Here is a 15,852-nt window from a genome sequence, read left to right as displayed (position 1 = left end):
GCGTCAACTGCAGCTCCAACTCCCAATTTGTCTTCTCTACATGATCCTGTCTCTCTAGCAGCAATGGCGCCGACCGTCGAAATCGCCATTCCAACGGCATCCCTCTCAAACACTTCTCCGCCATACACCATCTACCACATTACCCTTCGCCTCCCGCTCCGCTCGTTCACCGTCTCCAAGCGTTACTCCGACTTCTCCGCTTTCCACAGCGCTCTGGTCAAGCAGACGAACGCAGAGCCTCCAGTGCCTCTTCCCTCGAAATCTTGGTTCTCGAACACGAACAAAAACCCTCGTTTCCGTGAAGAGCGCCGCATCGGCTTGGAAGAGTACCTTCGCGCGATCAACGAAGTCCCCGATGGTCGTTGGCGGACCTCACCGGCCTGGAGAGCATTCCTAAACCTCCCGACCGCCGCAGCCTCCACATCCAATGGAACAAGCAACACCTCGGCGCGCCTCCATGCCGCCATCACAGACCCAGGTTCCACGAACGCCCCTATTACCGATCCGACGCTATGGCTAGACTACTACCGCGATATGAAATCCCACCTCCATGACTCGCGGCTCCAACTCTCCCGCCGTGACCAAGAGACCACCCCTCAGAAACAACACGAAAGCTCTGCGCAAGCAAAGAGCAGTCTCGTCCGCGCGGGGTCCATGATCACCACCTTGGAAGAAGGCCTCAAGAATCTTAGTGGCCGCGGCGCGAAATCGGGCGACTCGAGTGCATCGTCTAGTCTCGGCGATGGCGAGATTCGTCGCCGCAAGGACCTTCTCATCAACGCGCGCAAAGAGAAAGACGGCCTGGAGGACTTGCTCCACGCCATGGCAGCTAAGAGCAAGCTCGACCACGCCGTGGCTTCGATACAGGACAAGGAAGCACTACTGCGCAGTGGAAATGATTCCTCAAGTGAGGGGCGCAGGACCCCGGTGAAATCCGGGCGAGTCCTCGGCAAGGAAACGGAACGTACGCGCGAGCTTGATAATAACGGTGTGCTGCAGTTGCAGAGACAGATGATGCAGAGCCAGGATCAGAATGTCGACGAGCTCATGAAGATCATTATTCGCCAGCGGGAGCTAGGCACAGCTATACATGAGGAGTTGGAGGTACAGAATGAGTTGTTGAAGTTGGCTGACGAGGACACTGATCGGTTCGTTACTCTTTCCCTCTTATCCTTTCTGGTCGTTTTTTACTAACACCGAATCTAGACTGAATGCCAAGCTCGATATTGGCAAGAAGCGCATCGGCAAGATTTCGTAATATTGATCTGGATGCGAGAACACGACCACCTTTGTCTTCTTCTTACGGCCATGATATACGCCGCAGTCTATTTGCATTTTCATTCCCATTTGAGCGTTCATGAGGGCCTTTTTTGATTCCTTTCCTTATTCCCAGCACGGGCGCTTTTTAGATCTTTCACTTTGATTTCTTTTTGTATGATTATTACGCAGATAGGCGCATGGACTTTCATTCAATACTAAGAGATATCGCTTCATATCATGTATCATTCTCTGATGCTAGCGACACGCAGAGCAAACATTGGGCATAAAACACCCCGATTCTCAAGCAACCGAGAAGAACTGTATTCAAGTTAGCATCATCCACCATTAGAACTCCCAGAGGTTAGACATACCTCTTTAGCCTCCTCCTCGGAAACCTCTGACTGCTCTGAAGCAACCCGATCAATAAGACCGAGTTTACTCTTCCTCACAAGCCACCACAGCTCACGTCGGTTCCCACCCAACTCTTCATCCAGAATTTTCCTTTTCAGCACGCGCAAGAAATCATTGTAGAGCGCCGGCTCTTCATAATCTACCAGTTCCTCTCGCATGGTCCCAAGGCCTTCAACGACACGATCGTAATTAGCATCGCCGAGACTATGCTTGGTCTGCGTCTCGATAATAACAGCCATCTGCTTAACAGCGTCGTGAATTGTGTCGACGCTCTCGGCGCGTGACAGCATCTGCTTGAACTCTGGGACGGCGTTTTCAGCGGAGATCTTGGAGCGTTTGGGTTCTTGGGAGAGGAGGGCGTCAACGTCCAGGCCGGAGAGGGGCTTTTCGGTTTCGCGTTGACGTTTGCGACCCTTTTTCTTGGGTGGAACTGTTGGTGATTAGTATGGAGGGGCTTGTTGGTAAGTGAAGGACGTACCTTTCTTGACATCTGCTGTGGAGATCAGTTTCTCGAGGTATTGGGTTGATTTCTTGACGAGATCTTCGGGTGGGTTGGCGAATTTGGCTAAGCGTTCTGAGGGCTCGAGGATGGGGCCATTAGGATGTACGGCGCGATGTCGTACCGCAGTGTCGATTCGGTGCAGTAGTGGGGAGAAAGCCTCATCGATAGGTAGTCCGGGGATAGTGTCACTGGTTAGCTCCTTTAGTTAGCTTAATTATTCTTTCAGGATCAAAGAGGACACAAACCCGTCGTCATCCTTCAGGTCCAGCTCCATACTGTCCACATATTGGCTCATCGCATCTTGCAAATCGTCGCTGGGAAGGTTGCGGTGTTCGGTGACAATCTTCCCCGAGACAGTAACCACTTTATCCAGTGGTGGGAATCGGTAGGATCGTACATCCTCTGCAAACGGCAGCTGCAGTTCAATAAGACATTCGTATTCAGGCTCGATGGACGGCGCGAGTAAGACAATCAACGACGGCTTGGCCTCTTTGGTTACTAATCGAGCGACAGCGTAGGTCTCTAGCTCGAAAAGAGCATGGATGAAAGAAGACAATGCCAACGAGGCCTTATCGTTTGCTCGCTGCGGAATTATGATGTTGCTGTTGGACATGGGAAGGTATCGATCAAACTGCGGGCGAAGTTAGTTCAGAGTAGCCTGGGGGTGCTCAAGAACCCACCTTGTCGCTTTGGACGAATCCAATGAGATCCATACCAGCGAAGGTCTCCAGGTTTGTGATATTCTCGTCAGTCTGGCTGATGTGGACGGCCGTGCGTCCGTACTCATAACCCTTTGCAAGGTCGTCTCGCTCGACATCGATCTTACCGCCCGGCGCAGACTCGTCTGTGATCTGATAAGTTCGCGATGTCCTCACCGTGGTAAGGAATTCATCTCCTGGTGCTTGACTTGCAGTAGGAACATCGCCATCCTCGCCCTGTGTGGCGGACCGGATGGCGAAGGAACTTGCGGATGGGGGCTTCGCGACATATGTTCGAAAATAGCGTTCAACGGGTATGCGCAACGCCGTTTCGTATTTTGTAGCATCTCCAAGTTGGAGAAACCCTTTGAAAGATGGCATGCTCTTCGTGACTTTGATGCGAGGGATGTCCATTTCTGCGATTGCCTCCCCCAATGTTCCGTAGAGACCATCGATGCCCTCGGCAAATTCCCTTAGAAGGGTCTCATTCTGGGCCTAAATGAAGCATGAGTAACATTCCAAATGGTGTAGGCAGTGGTTGATTACCTTGTGAGTATCTTTATCCTCCTCTTTGATACCAAACTCTGGATCATCGAAATCCGCTCCGCTGGAAGCAATCAGCTACATTCGAATGAATGAAGATAAAAGGACTTACATGACAGCAAAATCAATACCGTCCTCTTTGATTTTGTCTTTAATGTCATCAATACCCTCGTTGTTCATGTAACCCGTGCCATTAGTGATGAGTACGATCTTGCGCTTGTATTTGAGCTTCTTGCAGTACGCGCTGATCATCTGGATAGCAAGAATGACCGATGAGATGGCTTGGAGCTATTAGTAAATAGTTTCTAAACAGGGAAACACTTTCTGACATACCATCGCCTTTGTCAGTTCGACTGGGGTTGATACAATCTCGCAGCTTCCGAATATCAGGCATGAGAACCCTAACCAACACCTTAGTCAATTAGTCCCCCGAAGAAACAAGGAAGTAACATACTGCCCAATTTCTTGGATCACGGATATATTGGAGAAGCTGGGATCCCCCGCAAGCTCATTTGACGTGTCTGAGTTTCCCTGTTTAGCCGGAGTTACAAGAAGCATTTGGAGTCCTACCATCTGAGCGTAGGGCAACCACGCCGAGAGTAGCTGTTTTTCGGCCTGTTGCAACCTGAATCATTGAGTTAAAATTGCCATCAACCACGGAGGTCCCACATACTGTAGTCGTGATCTTGTCCCAGACGTACTGCATTGCCCATTCAAGATCCGTGACGAGGCGGCCATGGCGGCGCTTCCCCATGGATTTGCCGACATCGACGATGTACACGGTCGCTTCCTTTTCCGCCATTGTGAGATGAATGAGAGAAAGAAGAGTGGGAGGATTTAAGAGAAAGGCGCGAAGTAGGCAGACGCGCGATATTTCCTTTTTGGTTTAGCCTCAAACGCGCTGCACATGACATCACTTGATACGCGTGGATTTAACAGCTCTACGTGGACATAATGGATGTGGGCATAATCAATGGTGGCAATAAATTTATCCCCCGTCTTTGGCAGTGGATTTAAAAGCTCTGGCTTCTCTTCCATCTCCAAATCTCCACACGTCCCAACTGAACTACAGTCTTGAGCCAGCTAGCCATCATACTTTCGCCAAAATGACTGACCCTCGTCCATATCACGTTCTCACGTACGTCCGAAGCCGCGCAACCCCAGAACAAGATAAAGCTCAGGCTTCTGGCCCTATCAAACCTTACTGACACGCTCCAGCTACGGCACCCTTCTGGGTACCCAGTTCTACCAGGTGAGCTCATCATATGATCAATCATCACCACAAAATGTAGAACCAGCCAATCTGACCCCTGTCTAGTCCTTCGTTGGTGGTATCGTTGCCTTCCGCGCTCTGCCGCGCCCGCAGTTCGCCAGTTTGCAGACCGCCATCTTCCCCATCTACTTCTCTCTGCAGACAGCCCTGCCCGTGGCGGTGGCTCTGACTGCCAGCCGAGGTGGACAGGCTCTGGGTATTTCGGGCCTTGTAGCCCCAGAGAACCGCCTCAACACCTTGCTGCCTATGGCCACCGTCGCCTTGACCGGATTAATCAACATGTTTTGGCTGCGTCCGTTGACGACCAAGATCATGCGTGAGCGGAAGCATCAAGGTATCTCTTCCCTTAACTAGGGGCATTCTGCTTCAAAAATTGTGTCCAAGACTGACCTTATCAGAAACCCGCGACGGAAAGAAGAGCTACGACCCTGCTCCCCACTCCAAGGAGATGGTCTCTCTGAACAAGCGCTTCGGTCGAGTGCACGGCATGTCCAGCCTGGTCAACATGGTCAGCCTTATTGCCACCGTCTGGTACGGTGCTGTGTTGAGCAAGCGTCTGGAGTAAATGAGTAGCCTGGGCCCAAATCTGGGTTCGCGACAGTGATCAAGTGGCATCTATATAGGAGTTCATCTGCAACCTGTGTATTTTATTTCATTTTATTGCCCATACTCTTGAATTCTTGGATATTTGCATGAATCGGAGGCGTCAATTTTGAAATGAGGGGAATTTCCTATCCAATCAAACTCGAAAGCTCCCATGTTCCTGAAATGGTTCAAATTGAAGGGCAAAATGTTCGTTAACCTTGGAAGGCATAAAACTACCGGGAGGAGAATCCTTTGGCACGGACCCCGAGGTTAAGCCGGATTAATTGAGTGTCAAGCGAAGTCAATGCCCCCCCGTTGATCGTCGGAAGTGGTAGATGTTTAGAATTAATTGAATATACTCTTTCCCAGAGTGTGGACTCTCTTGACCCTGGAATCATGAATCTTGCAGCCCACTCGGTCATGCCCTTTGACCTTGACCTTTTGAGTTCTCGCAGACTATATCCCAAATTTGCACATAATTGAACCCCCAAGGGCCCAAGCTGATCAGCATTTCCATGTGATGGGCCGATGGCTTTGTATGAATACGTAAACAGGCCTCATACGAGCACAACGGCGCTCGGCGCAATTAGAGGGGTGTTTGATGCACAACTCAATAATGGAGGGCGGTTTGCAAATATTTGGGACTCAAGAGGCCCTGAACCGGAGGGGCTAACTGAGTCAGGACTCTCCAACGCGGATGCTTAAACTCCCGGCACTCGTTGAGACTAATTGGTGCGATCGTCACCCCTGAATTCCCCTTCCAAGTCTTAGTTTGAGCGCGTCGTATTCCCATCGTATACACATACCGAGGATCTCCCTATTTCCCCACGTGAATTGAAATGTTGTATTTCAACCCCCTCGAGTCCCCTTTGAAGGGCTTCAAGCACGATCATGTTACCTCTTATTCCCCTGTTGGCTAGCATCGCGCCCGTGGCCGCGACGGCTGCAGGTCCCGCAGCTTGCGCGAAAATCACTACCCAACTTGGTTCTTCCAAAGTCGTCAGTAGCGAGCTTAGTCTGAGTTATATCGAGAGCATTGAATACTGGAGCACCCTCCAGGATGCCTATAAGCCATCCTGCGTGGTTTATCCCAAATCTGCTCAGGATGTTTCCATTGTCCTTCAGGCAGTTCGAGCCGCGGACAGTCGTTTTGCCATAAAGGCTGGCGGCCACAATCCGAACACCTTCTATTCATCTGTCGACAAAGGTGTACTTCTCGATATGAGCAGCATGACCGAAAAGTCGTACGACCCGGATACTACTCTGGCTACATATGGGCCTGGTGGTGTATTTGGCGACATCTACGAGTACTTTGCGGATTATAATCGTACTGTGGTCGGCGCGCGACTTGCTGGCGTCGGAACCGGTCTGGCCCTGGGCGGAGGTATGAGCTACCTTTCGCCTCAATACGGTTTAGCTTGTGATTCCTTCCGCGAGCTGGAGATAGTTCTACCCTCTGGGGAGATCGTGATAGCCTCTAACAAGTCCAACCCCGATCTGTACTTCGCTTCTCGAGGCGGCGGCGGAAATGCGTATGGAGTGGTGACCAAATACACCGTTCAGAGCCGGCCTTCGGGTGAATTCTGGGCTGGCAACCTCATCTACACCTTCCCTCAAAAGGACAATGTCATTGAAGCGATCGGAAACTTCATTCAGTACAACACCGATCCCAAGGCGGCTATTATTGGTACCTATGAAAAGCTGGGGACGCCTGATCTGAACTTGAACCTGGATGAGGCCATCATCATGTTCCTGGTCTACGATGGCCCAGACCCGGGTGATGCTTTCTCTAACTTTACCAGCATCACTCCTCTCCTTGACACTACCGGTATCAAGACCTACCTTGAGGTAGTGAACATGCCTATCCCTATGTCCACCGAGATTTCCCGCGGAGCCAACATATTCCGCGTCGGAGTCCACCGCCCAGGCGATGGATCCTATGAGAACGCATTGGATATATGGCGTGATTGGGCTGAGACCAACAAGGGCAGATACACCCTCCTCTCCCTCGATTTCCAGCCCGTTCCCAAGAGTTTGACGGATGCTAGCAACGCCCAGGGCGGCAATGCGATGCAAATGCCTGACGGTCCCTGGTTCTGGTTAAATTACTTGATTACAACACCGCCTGGTATGAGCGAAGCAGATTTCAATGCCGTTCAGGCCAGTTATCGGGATATGGTTAAGTCAAGTGGGAATGCTGAGGGTCTTCCTTTGTTCATTAATGATGCAAATTATGATCAGAACCCTCTGCAGACATTCTCGGCTTTTGCAAAGTTGCAGGAGATCAAGAAGAGATATGACCCGGATAACTTCTTTGCGGATAAGACTGGTGGTTGGTCGTTTGAGTAGAGTTAACGTGATTTGTCATGCTATTCTTGGGACTTTTTACAGCATCAAACCCCCGAGTGATTTTTATCAGAGAGCAGGATAACCAAGCGTACCCCTGTAAATTTGACACTCAATATATTATAATAATACACTTTCCTCTAAGGCCATCCTCTACACACGCGTCCATCATATGGAATTGGTGAAAGCGCAGGTTGAGATGAGCCTCAATCAGGGCCTGTGGACTGAGATGGGTTGGCATGTCTCTTTACGTTTCTACAAACCCGTCTAGTAACAGCCAATGCTACAAGCTTCTGCCACCAGATTTATCAGCAGTGTTGGCGCCGTGTCAGGCCAACCAGGTGACTGGAAAATGGCGGGATAAGAGGGACCGTGATTTGTAATGCACGGTGAAATTTAGATGAATCATCACAAAACAACATCCAAGGGTCTTTCACCCGAGTCGTATTATCCATTGGCCACGCTATAATTTCCGATGAATGATATCCTCCCATGTTGAGGTTTGTAATGACCCCCGATTATTCAGATGACTCATCGCAACATGTAGACCATGCGCACAACATTCTGTTCGTTTCTAGACTCAATGGCTTTGATTACAGCAGCCATGATCTTTGAAGCTCGTATTGCAAACTTTGGTTGTGGAGCTCCCATGGGTAAGTTGGGCTTGTCTGTGAACGTTGCATAAGTAGCTTGCAAGCTCCCCTTGTTTTGGATCTCACACCATCTCCATCAAACTTCTTCAAACTTCTTCACTCATCGAGAAACAGCAATCAATTGCTGCTAGCTACAAATATCAAATATGTCGAGAGGTCTTGTTTTGATCACCGGTGGCACGGGCCATGTTGGATTCCGAACCCTCGTCACAGCCTTAAAGGCCGGATACCGAGTTCGAGCTGCAGTCCGTTCCGAGTCTAAAAGGGAAGAAGTCCTTTCTGCGCCATCCATCAAGGAGCTCAACCCAGCGGATAAGCTTACATTTGTCATTGTTCCAGACCTTATGGTCGACGGTGCATACAACGAAGCTGTCAAGGGCGCGAACTATATCCTACATATTGCTTCGCCCATCGTCCTCAAGGGAGAAATCAAACCAGAGGACTATGAGAGAACCCTTATTGAGCCTGCCGTCGCTGGAACAACCAATATCCTGGAAGCCGCGCTCCGTTCACCCGATGTCAGGCGTATTGTGATCACTTCATCCGTTGTCGCAATGGTCCCTGCGAAATATATGTTCGAAACCAATACACCTGATGGATTCGTCGTGGACCATAATTCAAGACTGCCTCCGCCATCTGGTCCATATCCATCCGACTTCCACGCGTATAACGCCAGCAAGACCGCTGCTCTCCTCGCAACTGAGGCCTTCGTCAGAGACCGGAACCCCCATTTCGACGTAACAAACATCCACCCGTCTTTCGTTATCGGCAAGAATGAGCTCGTAAGAGACGCTAAAGATATCACTGTCGGTACTAATGCGGTTGCTATCGGACCGGTTCTTGGAAACAAGTCCGACACCCCCATTACGGGTTCCAGTGTTCACGTCGACGATATTGCATTCATGCATGTCAAGGCTCTTGACCCGAGTGTCCCGGCTGGAAGTTATATTGGCAACTCTGATGACTATGCTGGGAATGTGTGGCAGAATGCGACAAGTATTGCGGCAGAGCATTTCCCTAATGCTGTTGCACGCGGCATTCTGCCTAACAATGGTACACAGCCAACTAGGAAGACCAGGGTGAATGCGAGAAAGACAGAGGAAATTATGGGCTTCAAGTTTTTGAGCTTTGAGGAACAGGTTACAAGTGTTGTGAAGCACTTCCTTGAGCTGAAGGGAGAAAATGCCGAGTAAGATGGTCTGAGGAGATGGGTGTCCTATTTTGATATTATTGGGAACGTTTGTACCTACTCTTATGATTTCAACATAGCGGCTTTGTTAAGCTTAATATATTTGGTCGTTTGCATTGAATAATTTCTCAACACTGAAAGACTCAAAAAAGAATGTAGAAGAAGTTTACACCACAACGCTAAGTGACGGTTAGGTTAATTGGGTGCCGAAAAACGGCTGCTTTTGACGCTATTTCAAGCGTCCTGTTTACCAGAATACTAGTCATTGAAATATTGCGTGATTTGTTTCGGCCCACTTTTACAGTGAGCTTAGGGATCAGCTCACCCTTCATTTAGGGCACTTAGGGCAGACCATCAGGCATATCGTTATGGCCTATCGTCTCTGTCATCCGTATATAGCCGCTTTATACGAAAATGGAAAGGCTCTTTTATTAGGGGCTAAACCACCTCAAGGCTTCTTTTCTAATATTACCGAGTCTTCCCCTCGTTAACTCTATGCAGCTGTTCTATACACTCGGTCCTAAAGATTCCAAGTGGGTTCATCTCTTCTTGACTACCAGATTTCTCCTGGGTTTTAATAATTACCACTTTCTTCCTATCCTCTTCCTTGTCCTTTTGGATGAGGCTAGTTTTAATCTTTACCTAAGAATACATCCATTCTTACAGGCAAGAAGAAGCAAGCGCCTAACCCTGAGTATTATCGGCGACGTCGTCAATAACTAAGAAAAGAATCGTCCAAACCCGATATGACGTTTTCAAGAATAAGAGATAAAAACAAAAGACGATAAACCAGGTAATACCATATATAAATACAAGTCACTGTTTAACTGTGTAAATTACATACCCGCCACCCATCTGGTTCAGTTTCCACCACTACCAGCGCGACTAGAAGCAACTTTTCACTAGTGCTTGCGCAGAGTATTACGACCAGACGCTTTTATGATTGCCTCGATATGTAATCTTTCACTTTGTCACTTCCGCTGCAGCAGGACACTTCATTAGGAAGCCAGATAAATTCTCCATTAATCGAACATCCAATGTTGTGGTTGGCTGTTTAGTGACTGAGAAATCGGATATGATCATAATTGGCCTCTCGGTGTCCGACCAGCTTGTCCCTTTCAATATCCTGGCGGCGTTTCCTGATCCATGACATGATCACTGAGATTAACTCGCCTTATACTATATTCGTCTGCTTATTCAGTTGGAAAATCTCCGTGATGGCTTTTTGCCCTCGGAAAGTCGCAATCTGAGCCGCTGTCCATTTTTTATTTCCTGATGTTGCGGAGACATCTGCGCCAGCATCGAGCAACATCCGGGTAATCTCATAATGGCCGCATTCTGCCGCCGCTGAAAGCGCCGTATACCCGTTATAATATGAGCCTTGAGCATTCACATCGGCCCCTACATCTAACAATCGACGGACAATCCGGCAGTGGCCTCTAAAAGCCGCGCCTTGAAGCGCCGTAAAGCCGTGATACCTTACGGCGGGGGTATTCACATCGGCTTTATGGTGTAGGAGAATTTCCACGATATCGGCGTGACCTCCTAATGCAGCAGCTTGAAGTGCGGTGCGGCCCCGATTCTTCGCCGGAGGCGTATTAACATCTGCGCTTTGATCGAGTAGCCATCGTAGGAGCTCGATATGGCCCCCCTCGGCGGCTGCTTGTAAGGCAGTTCGGCCCATATACTGATGGGGTGGGTAGTTGATATCTGCACCCACAGAGACTAAGTGGCTAACGATATTCAGATAGCCCGCTTCAGAGGCCAGTACTACCGCTGTTCTGCCACCATTGTTTCCTCCGGGAGCGTTAACGTCTGCCCCTGCCGCTAACAGTATCTTAGCCACGGTGAGATGCCCATTATAAGAGGCAGCCTGAAGGGCTGTCTGTCCATAGTAGCCTTTAGGGGGCTCATTAGGGTCCACTGTTTGGGATAAGAGCCGCCGTACTTCGTTTAGATCACCTCGCGCAGCTGCAAGCTTAATAGGAGAACATCTGCACTCATCGTCCGGTTTATGTTGTTGAAATTGCTGAGTTGGTAAAAGTCGACTTTCCATCTTGAGACTTCCGCCGCGGTCGTTTCGTGCTACTCGGTGGTTATATCCCTTGACTCTTGGGAAGATGCTTATCCGGTTGACACGGCAAAGATCGTTTGTGCAAGACAAAATAAACCAAAATTAAACCGAGGCTAGACAGCCCAACCACCTAGACTAGTTAGAAATTATGCATAAGCAAAGGAACTAGTGATTATCTGGGGACATATTGAAATGATATACGAACGGGAATCACATCTGCATTACGCAGCGGTATTGGTGAGTAGAGGCCGTGCATGTTCCATGATACGTGTGCTATACGAAGAGGGGTGTATTGGCAGCTTACGTGGGATTGTGCCCGACGGAGTTCCGCATGTAGATTATGCAAGATAAGCACTAGGTCTGAACGCTGCTACTAAAATGGGAAAATATTTAGTCGACCATTCGCTATAGTACGTGGAGAGGTGTAAAAACCATTGGATTAAGACTATGGAGGAATTAGGCTATCTAGCTACGCACCAGGAACATTCTTACCACGGATACGAGCAGAGAAAGTGGTCAGTACCTCAATAGGTACATTTCCTTAATGGACACACCTCTGCGTATCAAGGCGCAATGCCACCTTTTTTTGACAGTAGGGTACGCGAAAATGTTTGGCGATAGTATATGATGGTCCGAGGATCGAGCCAGCCTCGGATAAAGAGTCGACAACCATGAGGGAATTCCTGTTAGGGTTTATACAATGGAAGTGAAACAGATCCTGCTTATGAAAGACATTGAATGGTAGTTACAGCTAGTGACTAACTCACACTGTGTTCCGGGAGCCGATCACTTCCCGAGGCGACAGTTTTACCATCACCTATATTACATTGTCGACGCAAACATCGTGGAAGGGCATTAGAAAGTGAGATAACGGTCACAAAATTTGAAAAAAGTGTCTATTTGGACGCAGTGTCGCCGACTTCTGCAAGATGCTCTGCACCCTGGTAGAACTTAGGAAGAGGATCCAGTTTCTGTCGCAGGATCCAAACACGGAAGTGCCAAACAGCACTCTTGAGCTGGTAAGAGGCATGCTTCCTGGTCGAGACCGAGAACACTTGATCCAATTCCTCCAGTGTAAGGGCTGAGAGAAAATTAGTTAATATGATCCATGAAACAACAAAGAATAGGAATATCAAGACACTAACCCTTGGTCTCCGGAACGAAGAGCAATACCAAGACCCAACCAATAAGACACCAAGCTGCATACCACCCGAACGCACCCTGGGGCTTGAAAGTACTGAGAAGATGAGGCCAAGTGAAGGATAGAATAAAGTTGAAGCACCATGTGGTAGCAGTAGCCCATGACATGCCAACTTCTCGAACATGTAAAGGGAATGCCTCAGCCGAATACGTGAATGGGACCGGTCCTTCACCTGGGGAGTAGAACACTTCGAACAAGTACATGCCTGCCGTGACCATTGCAACTCTTTTCTTGCTATCTGGGACGTCTGGCTCAATCCAGAACGAAAAGCCTGACCAGAATAGGAAGATGGCTAGGAATGGGAATGTGAAGAGTAGCAAGTTGCGGCGGCCCCATGTGTCGATGGTGAACACGGCTGGCAAAGCAAATACCCAGTTAAGAATACCTGTTCCCATGGAGGCTAGGAGTGCAGTGGATAGACTGTATCCAGAATCCTAGTTCAATTGTTAGCAAAATTCCATTATGGTGTCCAGCGAGTGGTGAAAAGGCGTAGATGACCAACCTGGAAGATAGTGGTAGAATAGTAGGCAATGACATTGACACCACAGAACTGCTGCATAAACATAACGATCCATGAGGCCAAGGTGGCGCGACGATTGCGTGGAACAGTGAAAAGCTCCAGGAACATGGTGAAAAAGTTCTTTCCCTTGTTGATCTTTCGCTCCAACTGCACGGCTACATAGGCATAGTACAAGTCTCTCGCTGCCTGAATGTCGGTAGGTCGTAGAATTTTAAAGCTCTCATAGGCCTTTTCGATCTTGTCATGCTGAATCAACCACCTGGGAGACTCGGGGCAGATATAGACCTGAGCACAGACAATGAGAGGGAGAACAACGGTAGAGCCTAGCATCAGACGCCAGTTCAAATCGTTACCGACATTCATGAAGGCAACTCCCATGATGTTCCCGAGCATGATACCAAAAGCTGTCCACATCTGCCACATCATCACGAGAGCACCCCGAATAGGAGCCGGGGAGCATTCGGCGGCGTAGATTGGGACCGTCGTTGACTTGGAGCCAATTCCCAAGCCAAGAACAAAACGCGCAATGAAGAGATTCACCCATGAATTGCAAACACCTTCCCATATAGATGCCACGGCAGCAATGAGGCAGGAGATGAAGATTGTTCCACGACGGGCGAAGACTCGATTCAGAGGCTCGGTTAGCCAGCAACCCAGAATAGCACAGGCCAAGTAGGGAGCGCCGACGACAAGACCGGTGAGATTGTCGCTGTTCTCAATTCCAAGTCGCTATGCATGGGTCAGCCTTCCATATACATCCTGATAGCTAGGTATGGCAGATACCTTCAAGTAGATTGCCTGAGCACCGTTGTTGACAGTCTCATCCATACCCTGGACGGCGGCAGCGAGCGAGCACATGACTAGTAAAGAATAGAGAATTAGTAGACGCCATCATAGTTGTTCGGTGCAGACGTACTTGCAAGAAAGTAGAGTTGCCATGGCTGCGACCATTTATGAGTATGCTCCCTGGTAAGAGCCTCCCTCTCAATTTCATCCAACTCGGGGAGACTTGTTGCAGACTCGGGAGACTGTGAGATGAGTGCACCCTTTTGAAAGACCCCAAGGTCTGCCATAAGGCCATATCTTGAGCAGAATTCCTCGACGTCCCGGAAGAGCTGTTCGCGGGGAATTCCAGCAAGTGGGTTCTCGAAGACAGCATTCAGGTTGTTCGCTCCCCGATTCTCGACCTCAGGCAGGACATTGTCTCTCTTTTCCTGGTGGTCAAAGCTCGGAGGCCCCTCTGAGCTATCGCTCTTTTTGATTCCGTGCTTTTCAAATTCATTCATATTGGATGCTCATTCATGCATAGCTTCATAACTTCAAAGAGCATTGCCTGGCAAAACCGAAAACCATCATGAGGGGAAGGCCAATACTTTATGTGTGGAGGCCCATGTGCAATCGTCGGCCCCCAGAATGATGCAACGCACTAATATCTGACATCGCATGGCGTGAACAGGCCAATCCGGTCGATTGCTGCCGTTTCGCTATTGCGACAAGGGTCGCAACTGGTAGACGAGCCTATCAAATAGAGTCATGACGGCTGCACTCGGCCTGGTTCAAAGAAGGTCTTTCCCTGTTCTCCACGAGTCACTGCCGGAGGGGCCAAGAATCCCTTATGGACTTAGAGTTTAGAGAAAGTGGCATTTCCTCGCGCCCCAAAGGAAGAATATGGGGGTGGGTCTGGGGATCGTGGGTCACCACGCGAATCGACGCCAATGGTATCGAAGGCTCCGTGGAGCGTGCGGAAGGCGGCCTGCTAGTGTCGCTAGCGGGGCATCGATACAAACTAGGACTTGCAGTATTACGCAGCTTGTGCACGGAATTCAGGAAATGATCGTCGAGTCGGCCTATCATGGATGCAACCGTTGATTGCGTCACGTTTCCAGAAGCCGGGGTTTTCAGCGAGAGTCGCGACCAAAACGTACCGTGCGGGGAAAAGCATGTTTTCTCCAGAGCGAGAGTTTCTGTGGTGGCCCTGCCTCGGAAATTGCGCGCCACTGACGGCGGTGATGCTCCGAGCGGGGAGCTGAGGTTGATGTTGATGTTGATGGTGGAAGATGTGGCTTACGGGGGTTTCTTGCCGTAACGCCTTCCCGCTCTGGCCCATGGCTATCTTGACGCCTCATTCACACTCTCCTGTCCTGGTTCCTTAGGTAGCTCTATAAACTTGAAGTCGCTTTATCACTGTACCATCTTGGTCGGAGCCCATGCATGGGCCACATCACATACGGAGTACTAACCTCCGTTTAGACAGTCCGGTAATCCTTCCTAGCTCGGACCCAGGACTGCCGACCTCATCCAAGACAGGCAGATGCAGGGAAGCTCTCTTACATGTACCGTCGGTCTAAATATCAATCAAACTGCTGCCCTCCCGGGTCTTCACGGCCAAAGCCTTCTTTGTACATTGCATACAGACACAGTTGAGATTCCCGATGCTCTCGTGAGGTATCGAGTGGGTAGAAATCATTGCACAAATTCGGATCCACTATGATGAAGCTCTCTACGCAGAGAATCAAGTCTGTGGGCACCCGTGCTCCAAGCGCAGACAATGATCCCAGCGTGCAAACCCTACTACCGTGTTTGCTTGGTCTACAGAC

The 15,852-nt window shown here is 49.5% G+C and overlaps 7 protein-coding genes across 7 annotated transcripts; 4 read left to right on the top strand and 3 right to left on the bottom strand.

The window, feature by feature from the left end:
* Window positions 1–63: 63 nt before the first annotated feature.
* On the top strand, window positions 64–1,258 carry N7443_010231 (Qc-SNARE protein; the record flags this gene model as incomplete). The annotated part of the gene is made up of 2 exons (XM_056890287.1): window positions 64–1,148; window positions 1,207–1,258. The coding sequence occupies 2 exons, from the start codon at window positions 64–66 to the stop codon at window positions 1,256–1,258; spliced, it is 1,137 nt and encodes a 378-aa protein (XP_056736778.1).
* A 302-nt stretch (window positions 1,259–1,560) lies between these two features.
* On the bottom strand, window positions 1,561–4,216 carry N7443_010230 (ATP-dependent DNA helicase 2 subunit KU80; the record flags this gene model as incomplete). The annotated part of the gene is made up of 11 exons (XM_056890286.1): window positions 1,561–1,578; window positions 1,632–2,101; window positions 2,150–2,361; window positions 2,419–2,804; window positions 2,854–3,366; window positions 3,418–3,478; window positions 3,527–3,695; window positions 3,748–3,815; window positions 3,869–3,935; window positions 3,985–4,039; window positions 4,088–4,216. 11 exons carry the CDS (start codon window positions 4,214–4,216, stop codon window positions 1,561–1,563), a joined length of 2,148 nt encoding a protein of 715 aa, XP_056736777.1.
* Window positions 4,217–4,487: 271 nt separating this feature from the next.
* On the top strand, window positions 4,488–5,252 carry N7443_010229 (DUF4149 domain-containing protein; the record flags this gene model as incomplete). Its single annotated transcript, XM_056890285.1, has 4 exons — window positions 4,488–4,552; window positions 4,633–4,666; window positions 4,733–5,021; window positions 5,086–5,252. Coding segments are annotated over 4 exons (555 nt in total), but the record flags the coding sequence as incomplete, so codon positions are not given.
* Window positions 5,253–6,163: 911 nt separating this feature from the next.
* On the top strand, window positions 6,164–7,621 carry N7443_010228 (FAD-binding oxidoreductase; the record flags this gene model as incomplete). Its single annotated transcript, XM_056890284.1, has 1 exon — window positions 6,164–7,621. The coding sequence occupies one exon, from the start codon at window positions 6,164–6,166 to the stop codon at window positions 7,619–7,621; it is 1,458 nt and encodes a 485-aa protein (XP_056736775.1).
* Window positions 7,622–8,417: 796 nt separating this feature from the next.
* N7443_010227 (Zinc/iron permease fungal/plant) lies at window positions 8,418–9,464 on the top strand (the record flags this gene model as incomplete). Its single annotated transcript, XM_056890283.1, has 1 exon — window positions 8,418–9,464. The coding sequence occupies one exon, from the start codon at window positions 8,418–8,420 to the stop codon at window positions 9,462–9,464; it is 1,047 nt and encodes a 348-aa protein (XP_056736774.1).
* A 1,170-nt stretch (window positions 9,465–10,634) lies between these two features.
* Window positions 10,635–11,516, bottom strand: N7443_010226 (ankyrin repeat domain-containing protein; the record flags this gene model as incomplete). The annotated part of the gene is made up of 1 exon (XM_056890282.1): window positions 10,635–11,516. The coding sequence occupies one exon, from the start codon at window positions 11,514–11,516 to the stop codon at window positions 10,635–10,637; it is 882 nt and encodes a 293-aa protein (XP_056736773.1).
* A 914-nt stretch (window positions 11,517–12,430) lies between these two features.
* Window positions 12,431–14,523, bottom strand: N7443_010225 (sugar porter family MFS transporter; the record flags this gene model as incomplete). The annotated part of the gene is made up of 5 exons (XM_056890281.1): window positions 12,431–12,615; window positions 12,680–13,169; window positions 13,238–13,984; window positions 14,039–14,115; window positions 14,172–14,523. Coding segments are annotated over 5 exons (1,851 nt in total), but the record flags the coding sequence as incomplete, so codon positions are not given.
* Between the last annotated feature and the right edge of the window lie 1,329 nt (window positions 14,524–15,852).

This window comes from Penicillium atrosanguineum, assembly GCF_028827265.1.
Source record: "Penicillium atrosanguineum strain IBT 20685 chromosome Unknown utg000008l_segment0_segment0, whole genome shotgun sequence".
Lineage (NCBI taxonomy): Eukaryota > Fungi > Ascomycota > Eurotiomycetes > Eurotiales > Aspergillaceae > Penicillium > Penicillium atrosanguineum.
The sequence above is the reverse complement of the archived record's forward strand: the minus strand, read 5'-3'. Positions and strand labels throughout refer to the sequence as shown.